The 20,848-nt window shown below is 45.1% G+C and overlaps 1 protein-coding gene across 1 annotated transcript in view; it reads left to right on the forward strand.

Moving 5' to 3' along the window:
* LOC125443758 (translation initiation factor IF-2) overlaps positions 1–18,434 on the forward strand; it is a 68,113-nt gene extending 49,679 nt beyond the window's left edge. Inside the window, exon 2 of the mRNA XM_048516061.1 lies at positions 18,209–18,434. Coding sequence (XP_048372018.1) covers positions 18,209–18,243 — 35 coding nt within the window. The 3' untranslated portion in view covers positions 18,244–18,434. The remainder of the gene's footprint in view (positions 1–18,208) is intronic.
* The last annotated feature ends 2,414 nt before the right edge of the window (positions 18,435–20,848 follow it).

Raw genomic sequence — 20,848 nt, forward strand, 5'->3', positions numbered from 1 at the left:
CATAGGATGGAAACTGCTACCCCAAAGCTACTGCCAGATCCCAGCTCTGTCCTTCCCCAGTACCCGGTTGTTCAGTCAGGATTGAGCCCGTCAGCTCCTTCACCCCCAGGGTCACCTGAACCCCAGGAACAATGACAAAGGCAGCTGCAGAGCCACCTACAGGAGCAGAGGCGCAGCAGCAGGTTGGCAGCCTTGGAGCAAGCAAGGAGAAACATGGAATCCTTGCAGGAGCCAGGCTAAGGGAGTGCAGCTAGTGGGAAGGCCATTCTGTATATAAGGCTGTAGGAAGAAGGCTGCAGTGTGGTAGCGGTGTTGTTTTGGGATGAGTGAGGCTTTGCTTGCATTGCCTTGGACTAAACTCCAGCGAACAGCGAGTACCGGACTGCTGTCTTGACTTTCGCTTGCCGGGGGTCTGGCCACGACAGGTGGGGGGATTCTCAGCTGAGTGATTCATGTGGAAACACTGCATTTCCTGTGCAAACCATGCTGCCTCCTGCCACCAGGATCCCAGCGATCTCGGCTGGCTTCTGCAGCCGCCGTGGTGGCACAGGCAAATGAAATGGGTTCCATCAACCTGTATTGCTCGTGCAGAATCAGCCTCAGTCTTACAGGCCTATTAAATTGGTTGTGTGAAAGGATGGGTCCAAACCTCAGAATGCTGGGCCACTTTTGTTCCCTTTCTGCACCTGGTGTCCCCATGAGGTGCACATGTTCTATGCACATAATGGATCCTGGAGTTCTCCAAAATCACAACTGATCTCCAGGCTACAGGAATCAGCACCTTGGAGGAGGAGGAGAAGGAAGAAGAAGAGTTTGGACTTATATCCCCCCTTTTTCTCCTGTAGGAGACTCAAAGGGGCTTACAATCTCCTTTCCCTCCCCCCGCCCCACAACAAACACCCTGTGAGGTGGGTGGGGCTGAGAGAGCTCCGAAGAATTGTGACTAGCAAGGTCATGTGTTGGGAGTGCACAAGCTAATCTGGTTCCCCAGATAAGCCTCCACAGCTCAAGAGGCAGAGTGGGGAATCAAACCTGGCTCTCCAGATTAGAGTCCACCTGCTCTTGACCACCACACCACACTCACGGTAATGAGGAAACGGTAGCTTTGGAGTGCAGACCCCTTCCCCACCCCACCTCCAGCCTGATCTTTCCCCTCCCCAAATCCTCCCTCCTCAAGTAAATCCTGTCAGCTCCAGGAGTTTCTCAGGTTGGAATTGACAACCCTTCTTGCAGACACAAAAGGACAGCCAGCTCAAGGGCAGCCTGTTAGGTGTTGCATCAGGGAAACCCACTTCTTCAGGGAAGGTGGTCTCCCTTACTTCCTGGGTCAGGGCGATGACTTGCAAGAAAGGGAGTCGGTGGCTCCACCTCCTGTCACTCCAACCCCAGAGCAATTTCCCAGCACAGCTGGAAGCTTCGCTGCTGCTGTTTGCTGATGATTTGCAAGTGGCTGTGACTTTGCATAGAATCACCCAGCCCACTATATGCAGACTCACAGCTCCTCGAGGGCTGGCTGCAAAGTGAATGTTTGGCTCACCTTCTTTTTCCTTGTCCTCCCGTCATTAATTAAATCTGCTCTTTTCTCCCGGGTGACAATTAAACATCTGCAGGATGTGGGGAATTTTAGTGCTGGGCAGGGAAGGAGAACTCTTTGCATCTTCCCATTCTCAGCGTAATTGCTCTGATTTTAATGAGGAAGGGTGGGTTCCCCCCCCTCCCGAACATCTTAACTATTGCTGCAGCGGTGGCTGGTGGGATCATTTGCATATCACTTCATCAAGTTAAAAAGGGTGTGAAAATGCCACACTCTTTTCCATCCCTGTGCTAGGTTTTAATGAAGGATAAAGTTTCTCACTAATGACTGTGGGGAAATTAGTTTCCAATCCCCGGGGACTCTTGAAAGAGGCGCCAAGGATATCGAAAGGACACCCGATCAGGGAAGCGCCAGATATCGTGAAGGTCTTTGGCAGTTGTTCATCAATTAATTTTTGCCTTTAATTTTGCTTTTATCAGGTGACTGTATAAAACCACTCGGAAAGAATCGCAAGTTTTGCCGTGATAATGCATGCAAACTACAGGATTGCCTGAAATCTAAAGTGGCATCTACTTATCTGAGCAAATCTCCAATGTACCTAAATGGGATCACCACCATGATCCCCCCCCCCCCCAAATATGTTCTCTGCTTTACGTAGGTACTAGGAGTTATAATTAGTGCTAGAGACAATTTCAAATGATTGTTGGCTTTTATAGGTTCCAAAAAAAGGGGGGGGCATGGCTTCTTTGAGCCACAAGTTTGTTGTGGATTGTCCCAGCATGCTTTGCACTTGGCATAGCTTCACCTTCACTATTGGGAGGATGCCTCTTCCATTCCATCTTAAGCCTGCACATTGGGGTTTCTGGCATGCTTCTTTGCCTCTTTTGTGTCCCCTCCCTTGTTTTGTTTTGTTTTTGTTCAACCTCCAGGTTGAAGAAGAATCCCAGGAAGTCAACATTATAGTTGTAATTTTCGACGGGTCCTTAAAACCGTATTATTTTACGACCCTGGTCTTAAATTCCGCAGAGCGTTTCTGCAGACAGAAAGGTTCCCACCTGCACAGCATGAGTTTCTCAGCTCTTCAGGCACCACAGATGCCCCCAAATTTCTGCTCCTGTGCGTCCTCTCCTTGGGTTGCCATCCTCCAGGTGGGCCCTGGTGTTGTGTAATTACAACTGATCTCCAGGTGACTTAAATAATTTCCCTTGGAGGCGAGTGGGCTGTATGGCCTTGCGTCTTCATTGAGCTCCTTCTGCTATCCAACTCCTCTTACCCCAAACCTCTTTCCCCACCCCGCAATCTCCAGAAATTTCCTAGGCACAGTTAGCATCCTTAGTCCCCCATAACCAAGGAGTGGCATTTCGGTGGGGGGGCTTTGGACAGCAGAGAGAAAGGAAGCAAGAAAGGGATTCTCAGTGCATCAAAATTGTTTCACCCACAGAAATACTTCCTTGATTTTGTGCTTCAGCCCAGCTCTTTGTTTCTTTTGCTGCCGTTGCCTGAGCAGTAAAGGGTAGATGTCTGAAAGAGCGCATTCCTCCTAAGCCAAGTTCTCTGTTCTTCTCATCACCAGCTTGGGGCAACAGGCAGATCTGAAGCTAAGGAAGTTCTAATGTGCTAGTGATAAGATTTTTGAAGAATGGGTTCCAAGGTCAGCATGCAGAGGAATAGAAAAGCAGTTATTAATTCCTTGCCTATTATGGAATGTTCTCTTGGTTACCCTCTGGTTAGCTGATGGTCAGCAATGATAGTGGGCTAGAGTGGCGCACACTCCTACTTTCCAGGGCAGGGATAAATGAGGGAGAAAGGAATGATATTTCATGCAAAATTTCATTCTGTGCAAAATGCATCTTAAATTTTGGAGATAATTAGGGAGTGAGGTTTCAGAGTTCAGCAGGGAGAGCTGAACTTTGATGAGAAGAGAAAGCTATGTTAGGAAACGGGGAAAATGGCAAATCTTTGATTAGACTATTAAGTAAGGCTGTGTATTTCTAGGCTTCATTTGTTTTGACTTGGATCACCCAAGCTAGCCTGATCTTGTCAGAAGTTGACAGGTAAACTGGATCTGTCATGGTTAGTAGTTAGATGGGAGACCACCTTGCCTTATTGGCTTTTTAGGGCAAAAGACAAGAGTTAGTTTGCCATCTCCTGTCTCTCCATAGCAGCCCTGGACTTCCTTTGTGGACTCCCATTCAAGTACTAGTAGGGTCGACCCTGCTCAGTTTCTGAGATCTGACAAAATCAGGCTAGCCCGGGCCTTTCAGATCAGGTTAGAGGTACTCTCGATATGGCATATTCACAAACCAACTTTTCCCGGGTATATAACATGTTTTATTCTGGATAAGCAGTCCGCAGTCACAAACACCAAAACAATTTCAACAGGAAAGAAGAGACTCTGAGAATTAACAAAGCTTGGCTACCAGTACTTAAAAACACCAAAAGCAACCACCAAGAGCATGCTAAATTCATGGACTCCACCCAAACACAGGATTTGCATTCACCAATACTGCTGCTGCTGCAGGGCATGGAAAGGTGAATCACTCCCTGGATTGATAAGCCCCACCCGCAATACAATACTATCAACCACATCTTTGCATAGCAAATTCCACCCAAACACTTACTGATTGGTTCCCCACCCTGGGACATGGACAATATATACCCCAAACATTCACTTCTCTCTGGACACAGTGTGTAACAGACTTCCCTCTGTGATACACCTCTGAAGATGCCTGCCAGATGCAGGCGAAACGTTAGGAACAAGATCCACCAGACCACGGCCACACAGCCTGGAAAACCCACCAGAACCAGTTGAATCTGGCTGTGAAAGCCTTCAACAATACATAGTCCACAGTATATTAGCCTATGTAGAAAATCTTACAGAAGATTAAGAACAAATTCCAAGCCCTGTTGCAAAAAATAGCCAAAGGAACGGACACTTGGAGACCAAGATACACACACAAAACCCTGCTCCTGCTGTGTTCAGTGTAACTGCTATCTCTAGCTATTTGGGAGGATCTCGGAATGATGCATCAGCCACTCCTTGATGCATTCAGCATGCCATTTTTTTTGGACAAAGCCATAATTTTCACCTCGGGGGATGTGCCTGACTCCAGTCATTGTTTCCCTAAGATTAAGACTACTTAGCTGAAAGATTGAAGTCTGAAGCCACAGGGGCTATTCTAATAGCTTCTCCAGTCAGATTCATTCAGTATTTCTAGCCATTGCTAGACCTCCAACTGAAGCCATTTTGCCACCTATTACCAAAGTTCGGTATATCAGCGGTCCAAGAATGCTGGCCTGACAGCAGCATAGTCTGCCTCATTATTTATTTATTTTTCATTTGTAGTCCACTTTTCTTGCTGGGACTCAAGATGCATATGATAAAACTGAAATCCATAGGCTGATGACAACATATGAGAATCCAGCAGCAAAGATTCCTGGAAAACAAAGCTGTTCAGTCAACCAGCAGGAGGATTACAACATTTGAGTGTCACAGCCAAGATTTCTAGTACAACGATGTTAATGCTATGGGCTGGGATTGAAGAACAGGGAATAAGGGAGAAAAACAGTAGCAGAAGTCATCTCCAGAGGAGATCTACAAGAATGCCCTCCCAAACAATTCTGTTTTGCACAAATAGCAACATCTTAGAATCATAGAAAAGTCACAGAATCCTGATAGCTTCAGATGGACTGTTACATAATATGGGGATCCACCAAACAGATTGTCTCTGAATGGGAAGTTGCTGATTTTACCTATTTGTGGGGTGACTCCTTTGAAAGAGCCTACGGGGTGTAGTGGTTAAGAGCAGTGGCCTCTAATCTGGAGGACTGGGTTTGATTCCCCCAAGGGTGTAGCTACAGAAAATGGTGCCCAAGGCAAGCACTGAAATTGCATCCCACCCCCCCCACCCCCAACATCCGCTTCCCATCTTTAGGATAATAATACTGGCTTATGTGTCACTTCTTCAGATATTTTCAGTGCTGAGGCAGTATTGTGTAATGGTTAAAGTGCAGAACTAGGAACGTGAAGATCCAGATTCGAATCCCCACTCTGCCATGAAACTTGCCCAATTACGTTGGTTCTGTTACACCATCAGCCTAGCCTGCTTCACAAGCTTGCCGTGAGGATAAAATGGAGAGGCGAAGGTTGAATGTTGAGCTCTGTGTTGACATGCGGCTGATGATTTTGCTGCATTTAATTTTTTAAATACTTTAAAAAATCTATCCTATTTTGGCTGTGAACATCCACAGGAGAAACACAATGGGCATATAGATTCCATCCACCAAATTTAGGCCTTCACGCCATCCCCCCCAGATATAGTTTGGTCATCTCAGCATTATAAAACAAACTGCATATTTTTTTTTATTTATTTTTTTAAACTTTTATACCGCCCCATCCTCTAGGGGCTTTTAAGCAACAATTCCACTTCTTTACCTTTCCATTCCAGGGAACAAATCAGGACTTAGGGCACTTTCAGGGCTTGTAGCCCCCAAGATACGCCATTGGCAGCTGAGGAGCAGGCAACTATTGGGAGCCCAAATGGCAGGCACCACCCCTTAGTTGGCATCTGCCAGGATGGAGCTAAAGGCTGTCAATTGCCCATTAGATCTATGCATCAGAAAAGGAGCCTGCTAGGACCTGGAAAGGGAAAGCAGGCTTCCAGGTTACCATATCTGGGGGACTGATCTCTGTAGTCTGGAGACCATTTGCAATTTTTGGGAACTCTTCAGGTCCCACCAGCAGATTGGCAATTGTCGCTTTCTATGTTTGCGTACGTAAAATGTTGTGAATGAGGTCTTTCCTGTAGGTTTGATCCATGACTTAAATTGGAGGAACCAGAGCCTTTGACAAAGAGTATTTCTTAATGGCTGTGGGTGTTTTCTCTGTGGCCGTTGAGGGCCCTGTGAATGTCTCAGTTGAAGCCCCTGCCAGAAAGCTCAGAGATGATCTCACCGGCTGAAGGGAGGGGGGTTGCCGTGTCTCTGTGTGTCAAGACAGAGCTGTTTAGAGTCTGTAAGAGACAGAGAGAGAAGCAGACAGATCCTGCTGTGAGTTGACTGAAAGACCTTCCAGCACAGGATCTTTCTCTCAGGGGGTCTGATGTCAGCATAGTGGACCCGCTGCTATACAGGACTGTCTCTGGGCTTTCCCTTGTGCTTTGCAAGTAACTGGAGCAAATGGTGCAAAGTAACACTGAGACTCCAGTGAACCAACCCAGGTAAGTACTGCCTCTGGAACTTCTAATCGCATGAGATAAAGCAGAGTGTGCAACATTAGTCATTAAACTATTCAGCAGTAGGATCTGGACAATTCTCGCTTGAATCCTTTGGAGGAGAAGCCTCTCAATTGAAGAAATATGAAGTCCTACCCCCAGGGCCTGTCCCCACTGACACATGATTTCAGCAGGACTAGGGTTGTTGCCTTGACCACTGACGAGGGATGCGGAGAGGGGAGGGTTGCCAAATGCAGGTTGGGAAACTCTTGAGGGTTTAGGGATGGAGGCTGGGGAGGACAGGGACCACAGTGCAGTGGCATAGTGCCAATGGGACGGGAGGCACAATGCCCCGGGTGGAGTCATGGCCAGGCCATGGCGGGGGCATTCCAGGGCAGGGCGGGTGGTGCTGCAGCAGGGGTGCAGGGCATGCGCGTGCCCTGGGCGCAGTTTCCCCTCACTCTGCCCCTGCCCCAGTGGGAAGTAATGTTGTAGAGTCCAACTTGCAACACATCCATTTTTTCCATGGGAACTGATCTCTGTAGACTGGAGATGAATTGTACATCCAGGGGATCCCCAGGTCCCACTTGGAGGCTGGCATCCATACCGGTGGTTTATATGATCCAGTATCCTGGGAGAAACATCTCTTTGTTCACACCAGACTTTAATTTGATTCCAGTTTTTATGAATTGCTCTGTTGCAACAACAGTTCAATTCACATGCGGTGGAGTGCATTGGTTGGGTCTGGGGTTCCCACCATTTGGCACAGTCAGATATGAGTTGCCGGTTGTCTTCAATTCCCATTCAGGTAGTGCTGGATTGTGATCATTGCATGCATGCAGCCAGGGCTTCAGTCTACTCATTGAAACTCTTTCTGACTGGAACAGGTGTGCGGGGGTGCTGTTTTGCCTACTGGGGAAATCCAAGTGTATTGCAGGGTACATGAGGGTTTCCCCAATGGTCCAAATAGTGCTCTGTGGACCATTTCAGACCAGGAAAACACCATGCAAAGGAAGGATGAAGTTCCTTCTCTGCACATTCTGTAGTCACAATATGAACTGAGTACTAAATTCACGGGAATTGATGAAAGCCTGCAATTCATCTCTGACTTATGCAAGGTGGGGACCCCAGATCCAACCTATAACATGTGGATCTGTGCAATCAATAGATGTCTGAAGTCCTCTCAGTCTTTGAAGTCCTAGCTCAAAGCTGCTTGCTACAGTAGCATCAAGTGTGTGTGTGTGTGTGTGTGTGAGAGAGAGAGAGAGAGAGAGAGAGAGAGTGAGTGAGGTGGGGGATAACTGGCTCTGTAGGAACTTTTGTCCTGCCTCTGTTCACAAACACAGAATGTAGGATTGCACCTTAGAGTGAATGCAATGCCCAGCTACAGAGCCACTGCAGACTTTTCTACAGGATCGGAAAGCTAAAATGCTCATAGCAACATCGGTGAGTTTTTACAGCAAATTAGAAAAATGGCATGAACTGGATAAAAATCTCATTTTTAATGCCTCATCTCTGAACTTTTGAAATGCTTTTTTAAATGTTCTGTAGCTTGATTATGATCAGCGCACCCACAAGCTGCAGTTCTTTACAAGTTTCTCACTGGCAAGAAATTGAGCATGCAAACAGTCTTTCATCATAATCAGCCTGGCGGGGAACAGTAATTCATAAAAGAGGTTGGAATATATTGAGATCCAATATTGTTTTAGTCACAATCAATATTCATAATTGTTTGCATTTTTTTTAGAAAGGTGCAGTATCACCATTGAAGAATGGTCAGAGATCAGCTCACTGTTTGCAGCACATTCAATTCCCTCATTATAGTTGGAGGCACCATAATTTAACTTTCAAACCTTTCTTTTTCTGAAAAATTAACCAAAAAAAATTGCAGGAGAAGCCATCGATCTGTAGAAGAAAATAGTTGTCTTGTATTTATTTGCAAAATGTTAGGCCCCTGGCTTTAATTATACATGAGCAAAAAAGGTCAGTGTCTATTTTATGAAGATCTGCTGCATAAAACTGAACAGTTCATATGAATAATATTTATTCAGTGGTAGGCTGCGAAAGTCTGCCAATTCTTCTGCTGCGTGTGAAAGCAGAGGGTTATGCACACATTACCAAAGGTTAATTTTGGAGTACTAAGAGGATACTGACCTTTTGCATTCTCTGCAACAGAAATTGCATTAGAGTTTTCAGATGGGGGATTTTTCCCCCCTAGTTTGCAGTATTGGAAACTTGAAAATAAGATAATGGGTACTTTAACATTTAAGAGTAAGCTCTGTGAAAGGCTTACATCTGGGGTGGGTTCCTTCTCCTTTACACTTTGTTTTTAAGGTATGCTAGTTTGTGAATGAACAAAGAGTGAGAGTTATGTGGAACTGAGTGAGTTAGGAAAGTAGGCAGGGGGAATAACTCATGGAACATGGGAAGACAGAGTGTGGGGGAACAGCTTGAGGAAGTGACTCAGCAGAGAAGCAAAGAGCGAGAGAGTGAGTTCAGGAGTTACAAGCAGATTTGTTTAAGAAAGGTCCCTTCCGCACACGCAAAATAATGCGTTTTCAAACCACTTTCACAACTGTTTGTAAGTGGATTTTGCTATTCCGCACAGCTACAAAGAGCACTGAAAGCAGTTTGAAAGTGCATTATTCTGCATGTGCGGAATGAGCCAAAGTCTCTTCCCTATTACTCTCGATTCACTCAATGAATTGCTACCCTATTTGAAACAGGGTTCCTGTTTTAGAGAAAGTTAGCTGTGTATGTATCTTATTAGGAACAGGCTGTTATTCTGGTGTGAACACTGAGGTTCCTTGGGATGACCTCCTGAAAATTTTAGAGCAGAAGGAACATGAAGACCCATGAATGGGTGGGATCCCTTCCCATGATCTCTCTTGTCCAAGCTCCAAACACTTGCAGGACTGGCTGGGGTCCTTGCATGAGCAACAGACCAACCAGGTGGCTTTCAGTTCAAGTTTATGCAGTACATCCCCCTAGTTTCCTCTTTTCTTTGCCTCTGCATTGAGACTGGCATTCCAGTTTCTGATAGGGTTAGGTGACACAAATATGTGCATATTGCAGCTTCTCTAATCATGTCGCTGTCGCTTCACAGACGCCCCCCTCAAAATAAAACAAAAACGGGAAAACGACACGTGCATGGGACCGCCAGGCAAAACAAACTTTATTCATCTACTTTTTACATGGAACTCATGTGCGGATGAGCTGCCAGCAGAGGAAACCTCCGTGCGGAATCTTCACAGAAAATCTGCTGCAGCTCACAAAATGGTGGGCGGAAGTGGCAACAATGAAAGTAACAGGTTTGGGCAGGAGAAGTGAAGAATTCCCTGCCTGCTTTTATTCGCTCAGCAGGCAGGAAACGTCTTCAACCCGGGTTGGAGGGAAAATGTTGCTGGTGTTAATGATTTTGGGGGGAACTGGTTGAGAGGAATAAAACGGGCTGAAGTCACGTTTGGGAAAGAGAGCTGTGTGAAGTTCTTCCCCAAAATGTTTTTTATAATGTCCTCCGGACCTCATATTTATGCTGTGTGGAATCCACCTGTACAAACCCTCCTTCGCTCCACATTTCAGCCGTCATAATGAGGCATTTCACTTCAGGGGCTACAGCAGTGTCATAGAAGTTGCTTTTCCTGCATGGTCACCCTGTTGCTATAAACATTTAAAGGTGTGGATGGAGCCTACTGCATGAGTTCTTGGAATGAAATTGTCACCTGGATTTTCGGGTGGGGGGAGATAAGGATTGGGTGGTAAAGACTGGCATGATTAGCCTCCCCCACAGGGCACTGGACATTGAAACAATGGAACAGCGCCGTGGGATGAACCCATTAAAAAGCTTCTATCCCCATGTGCTATTTAATGCCCCCAAAAACCCATCACCAGACTCTTGTTCTGCTGTCTGGTTCTCTGCTGACTTGCGTCACAGCACACATTGGGATGTCCCCTAATGAGCCAAAAAAAAATCCACAAGAGAAGGGGCAAATATTATTGTTCCTTCCTTGCAATACCTGAGACAGAGAGAGGCAAATAATTATTCCAATGGAATTCAGAAACTCATCTGTCATGGGGTGGGAGGGGACTGTGTCTGTCATTTCATATGAATCCCTATGCTTCAAATTACCAAGTCCCAGAGCCCCATTAACTCATGGGTGGCTGATGTGTGAAAGGGAAAGTCTGCTTTGCCGAGCTCGTTTTAATTAGAGGTCTCACGTTAACAACGCGGATCAAGATTAGCGGGGGATAGCTCATCTTGGAATCCAGCAAGCAAGTCGAAAAATCACCTTGACGAAACAGATGGAGCTCTCAGTCATTAGGAAGAAAGTGTTTGTGCCGTCTCAGTGACAAGCAAATTAGTCACCGGGACTTTGAAGATTCAGAGGACTAGTTTTTTGAGGGGGGGCGGGCGGAACAATCTAGCTGTGCTCAGATATGAAAGATGAAAAGAAAGAAAGAAAGAAAGAAAGAAAGAAAGAAAGAAAGAAAGAAAGAAAGAAAGAAAGAAAGAAAGAAAGAAAGAAAGAAAGAAAGAATGAACCAACGAACGAACTCAGCAGGGTATGATGCCATAGACCCATTATGCATTGAGTGCTTTCCTCGCAGCTCTTCACTGCACAGTAGGGTCAGAATGAGGTCTCCTCGCGTTTTTCTGTTTACATGCAAGAAGGCACCCCACTGCCTGCTGCATGGCTTGCCTGCCCCCACTCCTGGGTCGCTTCCAGTAGTCGCAAGATTGCTGGCTTTGTTAAAGCCCTTTAAATTGCTGTTATATTGATGTTGTTATATTGCTGAGTTTTTATATAACAAAAGAAGCAAATGCAGTTGTCGTCTGAGGGTGGAGGTGGACTTGCCCTGGTGTAGCACTGGTGACCTGCTTGCAGTGGGATCATTCTCTCGATGTCTGCAGTGGGGAAATTGAGCTCTCTGAGCTCCGCTCAGCTCTGTCCAGCTCTTCCCTCGCTGCTGCCATCTCCACCTCCACCTCTTATCTCTGTCTCTGACAGCTCTCTCTTTGTCCCGCCTTCTTAGACGGGGTAGGGGGAGACCAGAAAGAGCGGAAACCCCAGAGGAAGGGAAAACATTGGGTTCTTCCCACTCTTACTAACCATGGCACTGGCAGAATCCATGGCACCGAAACACAAAGCACATATGCAAGGAAATCTCTGTTGTGAAGGAAACATTCCGTCACTGTGGGGCAGAGCAGCAGTGTATAATTGGCTATAGCAGGGTTGTCCAACTCTGGCGCTTCAGATGTTGATGGACTACAATTCCCATCAGCCCCTGCTGGCATTGCCAATTGGAGTCCACCCCGCTAAGCAGCCATTTCTTCAAGGGAAAATGATCTCCATCAGCTGAAGAACATCTGTAATTCCAGGAGATCTCCAGGCTCCGTCTAGAAGTTGGCAACCCTAAACGTAGTCGTGAGGGGTCTGGGCCAGTTTCCATCGGAATGGACAAAACATTATTATGATTGCTTTGGATCGAGATGTCGTTTAACTACTCATCAAGGTCCTTCCAGGCTTTCTCATTAACTCGCTAATGGATGTAGCCCGTTATTATGAAGATTAGTAACTCACAAAGCCTGTGGTAATTTGTACCCTAAAAGCCACTTCATGGGCAGGAGGGAGGAAGAGCAGGGGGAGGAAATGTTTTCAACCATGAAAGCATTTCTGTGGCTGTTTATTGAGCTCCACCATAATGCCGTGCAGGAGCAGGAATCTACCTAGTGCAGTACAGGGGAGGAGGAGGAGAAGATAGGACTGGCCTATAGCAACACAGGCTGATTACAAGTCCCATTGGGCTATCACAGGGGTCTGCAACCTGTGGCTCTCCAGATGTTCATGAACTACAAATCCCATCAGCCCGTGCCGGCATGGGATTTGTAGTCCATGAACATCTGGAGAGCCGCAGGTTGCAGACCCCTAGTCTATCATGTGGACTTCATTGTGGAGTGACAGAATGTGGAGCCAACCGTTCAGATGATTTCAATCGTACAGCTTTGAAATTGTGTCAGGGTAAATATCTTGCTCTCTTTTGTGCAGGTGGAAGAAGAAGAAGAAGAAGAGTTTGGATTTATATCCCCCCTTTCTCTCCTGTAGGAGACTCAAAGGGGCTTACAGTCTCCTTGCCCTTCCCCCCTCACAACAAACACCCTGTGAGGTGGGTGGGGCTGAGAGAGCTCCGAGAAGCTGTGACTAGCCCAAGGTCACCCAGCTGGCGTGTGTGGGAGTGCACAGGCTAATCTGAATTCCCCAGAGAAGCCTCCACAGCTCAAGTGGCAGAGCGGGGAATCAAACCCGGTTCCTCCAGATTAGATACACGAGCTCTTAACCTCCTATGCCACTGCTGCCACTGCTGAGACAGACTCAAAAAGGCACAGTTGGTTTCACTTAGCACAAGCATATGTAAAGAGTGATTCCTGCAATTCTGCTTGTGCAAGGTGTGTGGGGCACATGGAAATCTTCCATGGCATTCTGGGGCTGAAACTGAGCTCTGTGAATTCTGTAGTATCATTTCTGCAATCATTCTCTATCAGGATTTTTTGGGCCCAGGAAGGTCCAGACGGGGACTGCTGTCAAAAGGTGGGTGGTAATGGGCCTGTTGATTGGCCCTGATGGAAAGCCCCTTAGCATAGGACAGTGGTGGCGAACCTTTGGCACTCCAGATGTTATGGACTACAATTCCCATCAGCCCCTGCCAGCATGGCCAATTGGCCATGCTGGCAGGGGCTGATGGGAATTGTAGTCCATAGCATCTGGAGTGCCAAAGGTTCGCCACCACGGGCATAGGAGAAAGAGGCCAATTACCACCCACTTTTTGCAACTGATAGTGCAACTGCGCCCCAAAGTTTTGTACATATCAATTTAGATCCAGCACACAATTTCCTCTTGTGCAAGAGCTCTTGCACAAGTGAAAGCACAAGGAAAAATACTGTAGCAGTCGCTAGTGCTATATCAAACTTATTGTGATGTTTGGGTGCTGTGTGGTTTCCGGGCTGTATGGCCGTGTTCTAGCAGCATTCTCTCCTGACATTTTGCCTGCATCTGTGGCTGGCATCTTTATTGTGGCTGGCATCTTTATTGTGATGTACTTATTGTATTTATTGCAACGGATCAGTGGCTGGCATCTTTATTGTGATGTACTTATTGTATTTATTGCAACGGATCAGTTCGTTCCCCTGATATTCCTGTTTAGTCTCATGGGGTGGAATCCCTGCTCCTTAATTCTGTTTGTTACTGTTTGTTACTGCCTGAGCTTTGTACTTTGTTGCCCCTATCCCTGTATCTTCTTGGATGTTGTTTGGAACACGCCCATCTCGGCTGTGTAAATCTAAGACCAAAAATTTGAGGCCGTTTACACACCTGTAGTCTCCTCTGCAGTTTCGCATACATTTCCCCTTCTTTGGAACTCACCATCCTCTCAGATCAGAGACTTCCTGTGGTTTCCGAAAGCACTCAAAGTGCAACTCTTTCTCTCCCTTCACAGGGTAAACAAAGGAGATCAATATCCATTTTCTTTGGGTTTTCTGTTTTTCCTGCTTTCCCCTGCCCACATCATTTCAGAACAATCAGAAGGGCTCTTTTCTTTTCACACTGAAGGACTATCATTGTGAAACTGACATGAAATTGGCCAGGTCTAGCAAAATAATGGCTAGGAACACATTGCAGAAGGAGAATCCCTGTGCAAGCAAGCAAGCAAGCAAGCAAGCAAGCAAGCAAGCAAGCAAGCAAGCAAGCAAGCAAGCAAGCAAGCAAGCAAACAAACAAACAAACAAACAAACAAACAAACAAAAACAGCCACAGGGTATAAATTCATAAATGGCCTGACTTGAATTCCCTGTCCCTGATTTGCAAGCAAAGGGGAACATCACACTTAAGGTACGCCTACATGTGTTTTGGCTTGCACAAGAGCCAGTGCAACCAATTTCTGAACACCATAACATATAGGGTGAAAAGTGCTGGTTGTTGCTTGAGATACTGTTCAAGCAGAACTTTATATTTCCAATGCCTGGTGCTGGATCCAAACCACTGTATCCCATCCTTTGGCCAGCCTTTGAACTGGCTCCTCCTCCAATCCTTGCACTTATTTATGCAAACTGTTTTGTGGAAGAAATCAAGTAGTGCGGTCCTCCTGGTACTATACAAGCTGGATGTGCTGTCTCGGTTGTGTCAGTCCCTGCAAAATGGTTGCCAACCTCCAGGTGGGACCTAGAGATCTCCTGGAGTAACAGTTGATCTCCAAACTGCAGAAATCAGCTTATCTGGAGAAAGTATCTGCTTTGGAGGGCCGACTCTGTGGCATTACTCCCCTCTGAGTTCCCTCCTCTCCCCAGATATTGCCCTCCTCGGGTTTTATCCCCAAATCTCCAGGAATGCCTCAACCCTGAGTTGGCAGCTGTACCCTGCAATGAGTTCAAGTTAAGTTATAGGATTGTGCTATGATGTCAAAGTTAGCAAGTTACATGAAGACAAAAATAAGACCAACATGAAGCAAATGTTCAAAGCTAAATTCATGTTACAAGTCAGAGGCAAAGGATCACTCATGCTGACACAAATGTCATATGCATTCAAGTGATTTTAAAAATGTATTTTTATTTTACTTTTTACTTTGTATCTCAGCTGACCCTCGTGAAGGTTTTGCCCTCCTCCAGGTGCACAAAAGAAAGAGTGCAAAACAGGCAGTGTCTCACAGTTCCAAGGACGATATTCTAGAAACCACTTTCTATAAAACGTCTCACTAGCTTAAACACACATACGCAAACGCTCATGGTTCAGAGCTCTTCCCCTCAGTATTCTCCTACATGTATGCATTCCAAAATATATAATTTCAATTCCCTAGCAATAAATGAATTTTCAGGCCCCAAACCACAGAAGGCCCAACTGCAAGCTTAATTTCCAGCCAACACAGCAACCAGGCAATTAAACAGCAGCCTGGTAATATCTATCCTGGAGTGAACTATACCCTAAACAAATGGCACATTATTGTTGAACATGGGCGTATGAGAACAATAAAAGTTGGTCTTTATTTAATTATGGCTATGATATTGGGCACTACAGAGTTGTAAATTCTTGCAGGAGCATTTTATCCCCTTTTATTACTATTTTAAATAGGGAGTGGAAAATTTTGAAAGGACACCTGTTAGCTGCGAGGCTGATATAAGCGAGGAGAGGGTCAGGTTATTTGCTGGGGCTGAGTGAGCAGCAAACCTCTGATCAATTGCTTCGACTTCCCTGTGCTTGTACACTGCTGGGTTATGATCTTGCATTCCACTTCAAAGAACTGCAAGGAACTTGGAATGTTTGAGAAAGAGTATTTATTTTGCGCATAGAACCATAGAGTTGGAAGAGACCACAAGGGCCATCAAGTCCAACCCCCTGCCATACAGGAAAACACAATCAAACTCCTGACATATGTTCATCCAGCCTCTGTTTAAAAACCTCCAAAGGAGACTCCACCACACTCCGAGGCAGTGAATTCCACTGTCGAACAGCCCTGACTGTCAGAAAGTTCTTCCTAATGTTTAGGTGGAATCTCTTTTCCTGCGCCTTGAATCCATTGCTCCATGTTCTAGTCTTTGAAGCAGCAGAAAACAAGCTTGCTCCCTCTTCGACATGGCATCCCTTCAAATATTTAAACATAGCTATCATGTCCCCCCTTAACCTTCACTTCTCCAGACTAAACATCCCCAGCTCCCTATGCCTCTCTTGATAGGACATGGATTCCATACCTTTTACCATTTTGGTTGTCCTCCTCTGGAAACTTTCCAGTAACATATAGAGAACATATACAGAAAAAGTCCACATCTAGTCTTGCTTCCCCCACACAGTAATAATAAAAGAAAAAGACAAGTGGAAATTCAGTAAATCTGTTGAAACTACCATTTCAACATTATATCAACATTTTAGGGCTTTTTTAAAAAAAAGGGGGGGGGGTGCTTTGACACTACCAATAACAATACTGATGGCAACAGCCCTTTCATTATTTAACCCAAATGCAGTAGAAAGTAACTGCACAACTGCACAACTGTGAAAATGCACAGTGGAATGATGTGCAGAAGAAGCCTGCCCAAACCAGATCAGCTCCCAAGAAAATCAGGAGTAATTTCAGTGTGCGGAAAAGATCTTGGATATTTGGAAATTGAGTGTAGTGGCAAGGAAAACGCTGTACATTTTCAAGACCCTTGTCTCCTTCATGCTTCTTGAGGTTTAGAGACGAAATGAGACCAGATGGGTGCAGTGATAGCCTCTTCTGGCTAAGACCCACAACAACATGGAGCTCAGTTTATCCGCTGAGTGTTAAACATAAGCGGGGCAATTTTCAGCATCCTGGAAGCTCTGAAACCATTCATTTTTTTGTTAACGATGTCAATGTAAAGATTGGGTTGAAATGAAAGGACCTTTTAGGCAATTGTGTGGAAAACAACTTTGAAGCAACTGCTTTTGGCATTTATGGCTTCTCTTGAAATGTCATGGACGTTTTCCCTGAAGAGGAACCTTAAAATTATTTCGAACTCCAGTTCAGGTGAAATTTGAGTAGCATGTTTATAATTCACTGAACGTGAAATTGGATATTATCCTTAAAGAAACAGGGCTGCAGCTGAAAAATGGCAGCATGCGCTTAGTTTCACTTCCTCTGCCGTATAAAATGCACCAATGAATTGTGTGCTATGTCATCATCATACAAAGCATTTCCAGAGCCAGCGTGGTGTAGTGGTTAAGAGGAGGTGGATTCTAATCTGGAGAACGGGGTTTGATTCTCCACTCCTCCACCTGTGTGGCAGAGGCTTATCTGGTGAACCAGATGTGTTTCCACACTCCTACATTCCTGCTGGGTGACCTTGGGCTAGTCACAGTTCTTTGGAACTCTCTCAGCCTCACCTACCTCACAAGGTGTCTGTTGTGGGGAGAGGAAGCTTGTAAGCCAACTTGTGTCTCCTTACAGGAGAGAAAGGTGGGATATAAATCCAAACTCTTCTTCTACCATTCCATTTCCTGATCTGTATCGTTGGTTGCTGCTTGATCAGGGACTGAGGAATGCGAAAGTGTGCAGAATTATTATAGTGTAGGGGAATAGATCACAAGAAACGACTCTGGTCTTCAAGGACAATGTACTCTAAACTGCAGGTGCCAAAGTCAGCCCATTGGATGCACAGAGCTTTGAAAGTAGGGTTCCCATGAAGAGCTGCATAAGAACAATGATTTTGAGATAGGTGATGATGAAAAAAATGGCCGATGAGACTTTGATAATGACTTGTGAAACCTGCTAAGCACTTTTTGATTGCCAATAAATACGACCATGCCAATGAATTATATGTGTAAAAACTACTGTTTATTTCATATAAACCTAAAAAGAGAGAATTTGTGATAGAATTAACAGCAAGATCGAAATGTTTGCAATAACCTTTTTTGTTCCTTTTTTTGATGGTTGTGGCTTTGGGTTTCTGCCCTGCTCTTAGGTGCAACTGGAATGGCGGACCCACAGAGAAGCTGAAAGGATGACTGTGGCCTATGAGTTGGAGGTGGAATATCTTTTCTTCATTCTGAGGACCAAAACTGGATTGGTTTGAGGACATTAATGATGAAGCTGACCTGCATGTTCTCCTTCATCCTGCTGTTCGGAGCAGCTGGGCTGGTTGTCTTCATCCACCTGCAGGATCCAGAAGAAATTGTCCATCAACAAACACCAGGTTATAATTTTTCAGATTCTCTTCTTGGGTTTTTTCCTCTCCTGGATTGGTTCTTTTGCAATAATGTTCAGTGTTGGGAAATGTCTTTAACATTTCTTTGAAATTCATTGTCTGGCAATTTTCTATTGGAGGGAAAAGCAGCTTTGAAAACGTTCACTTTGTTGTCATTGGAAGCCATGTTATGTCTAGAAATGTTGTGTAGACTGAAGGGAGGTGCATTCTTTGTAAAGAACACGGTGGTTTTGTCCCAGGCGTGGTCTTGTCCCTTTTCTGCAAAAGTTGTTTACAATGTATCTTGCTGCCAAATGTCAGATCTTTTTTTTCTTTTAATTCTACATGTTTTTTCCTCTGTCTGGTTCTGGAAACAGTTTCCCTCCATTTTTCCTCCATTGTTTTCCCGAGCCCTTTATGGCAATTTTTTTTGATCCATTGTTCAGTCAGCTTTCCTTGAGAGAGCAATCATGTGGAATTGGTCTCTATTTTTCTGCCCCACCAAACACCTGTCCCTTATCCATGCCCCTGTGCAGTCACCCAGCTTCTCCTTCAGCCATTTTCTCTTCTCCCTCCATTTTCACAAGGATTTTTTAAAAAATATATCTTTGTCATATAAAACTAGTGAGGTAACTTTGAGGCAGCCATACAATCTAGCATGGGCAATTGGTTCAGCGTTGTCAATTTCATATTGAACTGGTGAGGTAATGTTGGGTAGAGAATGATTTTGAAGCTGAAGCTGATTGAAAAGATTGCTAGAAATAATCACCTCATGCAATCAAGAACTGCTGCAGTAACAATTGTGCATTACTGCAGATCACACTTGACAGAATAATGTGCTTCTTTCGGGGGAGCGGGGGGGGGGGGCGGAGCTATGTGTTTCTGTTCCTTCGAGTAATGGTGCATGCCCCAGGAGTTGTTTTGGCTTCCATCTTGGGTTAGTAGTTCTCAATTGTAGAAATGGAGACTGAGACATTTTTCAACTGCTGCTTCAAAATATAGCTGCACAGTACCACTAGAAAAGAAAAAAGTGGGGAGGATTGGTCTTCTGCATCTTGAATGACATCCCATCACCGTCAGGAATAACATTTTAGCATTAACATGAAGAATAAATGCATCTGAAGAGACCTGGGGGGAGGCAAACCAATGGTGGGGGAAAGGGGGTATGCAAAATGATTTCACAGAAAATGTTTTCAAGAGACAAAGTTTAACCACTGGGAAAATCTGTGGTAAGCTCTGAATGCAGAAAAGGCCAGAGAGCTGTAATGCTTAAGGCAAAGATAAACATTTCTGTAAGTCTCAATTTGTACAATTTATTTGTACATTGTTTTGCCCTGTTTCAAAGACGGAGGCTGGTCACTGTAGTCTGAGATAAATTTAGAGAAATTTGCTGATGTGTCTGGCTCCTGAGATGGAATTAAGTGTTGAGCAGCAAAGCGCATGAAAGGAAACCAGGATGATTTTGGTCTCTTTCCCGTAATCCTAGTTCTGATTGTAGTGAACAGGACAAAACAAAGGCTGTTGTTTTTAGTGTTAATTTCATTTTTCGTGTGAATTCATTGTCTTTCCCTGCAACTCTCTTTGTGGGCAGGGTGTGAGATAAGACATCTGGTGAACTAGTGCACAGAAGTTCTTTTCCTCAGCTGAGAATCAGTTTGGACAGATTCCCTTTCTATACCTCCTGTGCCTCGTGTGACTAGTGACAGACCTTTGCGGTTTCTGTGAGAAGAGTTTTGTCTCCTTGACTTGAAAGCAAAAGGTTGAGTTCGTATATAATTGTAATACCTTTGCAATGAACATTTCTCCCACTGTAGAAAATGTACATTTGGGTATAGAAGTTGAAAGGTGGGAAAACTGAAGCCAACATATACCCTGGAGTGGCAATAGTGTCTCAAGACAAAGCCCAGACTTTTCTGTTCTGCCACTGTAAAAGAGTGGCTCTGGCATCCTTATGCCCCACCATTTTTTACACCATATTAGATTCAAATAGGAAGTTGCTGTTTGTAAAATGATTCCAATCCCTGTCTGGTTGTTGTGCTGCCAGCCAGTTGTTGGCACTTGGCAGGAGATTGGGAGGGTGGGGACATTGGGGTGGGAGGGATCACTCAACAGTGTGATGTAATTTCTCGGGGGAACCCAAATGTGATGTCATGTCACCCTAGGGTTCAGTGGCAACTTGATGCTTTTACCATAGAGCTCTTGCTGAATCCTAGAGTGGCATGAAGTCTCATTCAGGTTCACCCGGGAAATGACATCACAACATTGACATGATGGTGATTTTTTTCTTCACACCAAGTGGCAGCACATGTTGAAAGGCTTGCCAGTGATCTCCTGCTATTTTGGGAGACCTGGCACCCCTGTCTGATTGACACATGACCCTCTTGTGCAGCTGAGTAGATCTAGGGTGCCTCCAGATCT

This window comes from Sphaerodactylus townsendi, linkage group LG14, assembly GCF_021028975.2.
Source record: "Sphaerodactylus townsendi isolate TG3544 linkage group LG14, MPM_Stown_v2.3, whole genome shotgun sequence".
NCBI lineage: Eukaryota > Metazoa > Chordata > Lepidosauria > Squamata > Sphaerodactylidae > Sphaerodactylus > Sphaerodactylus townsendi.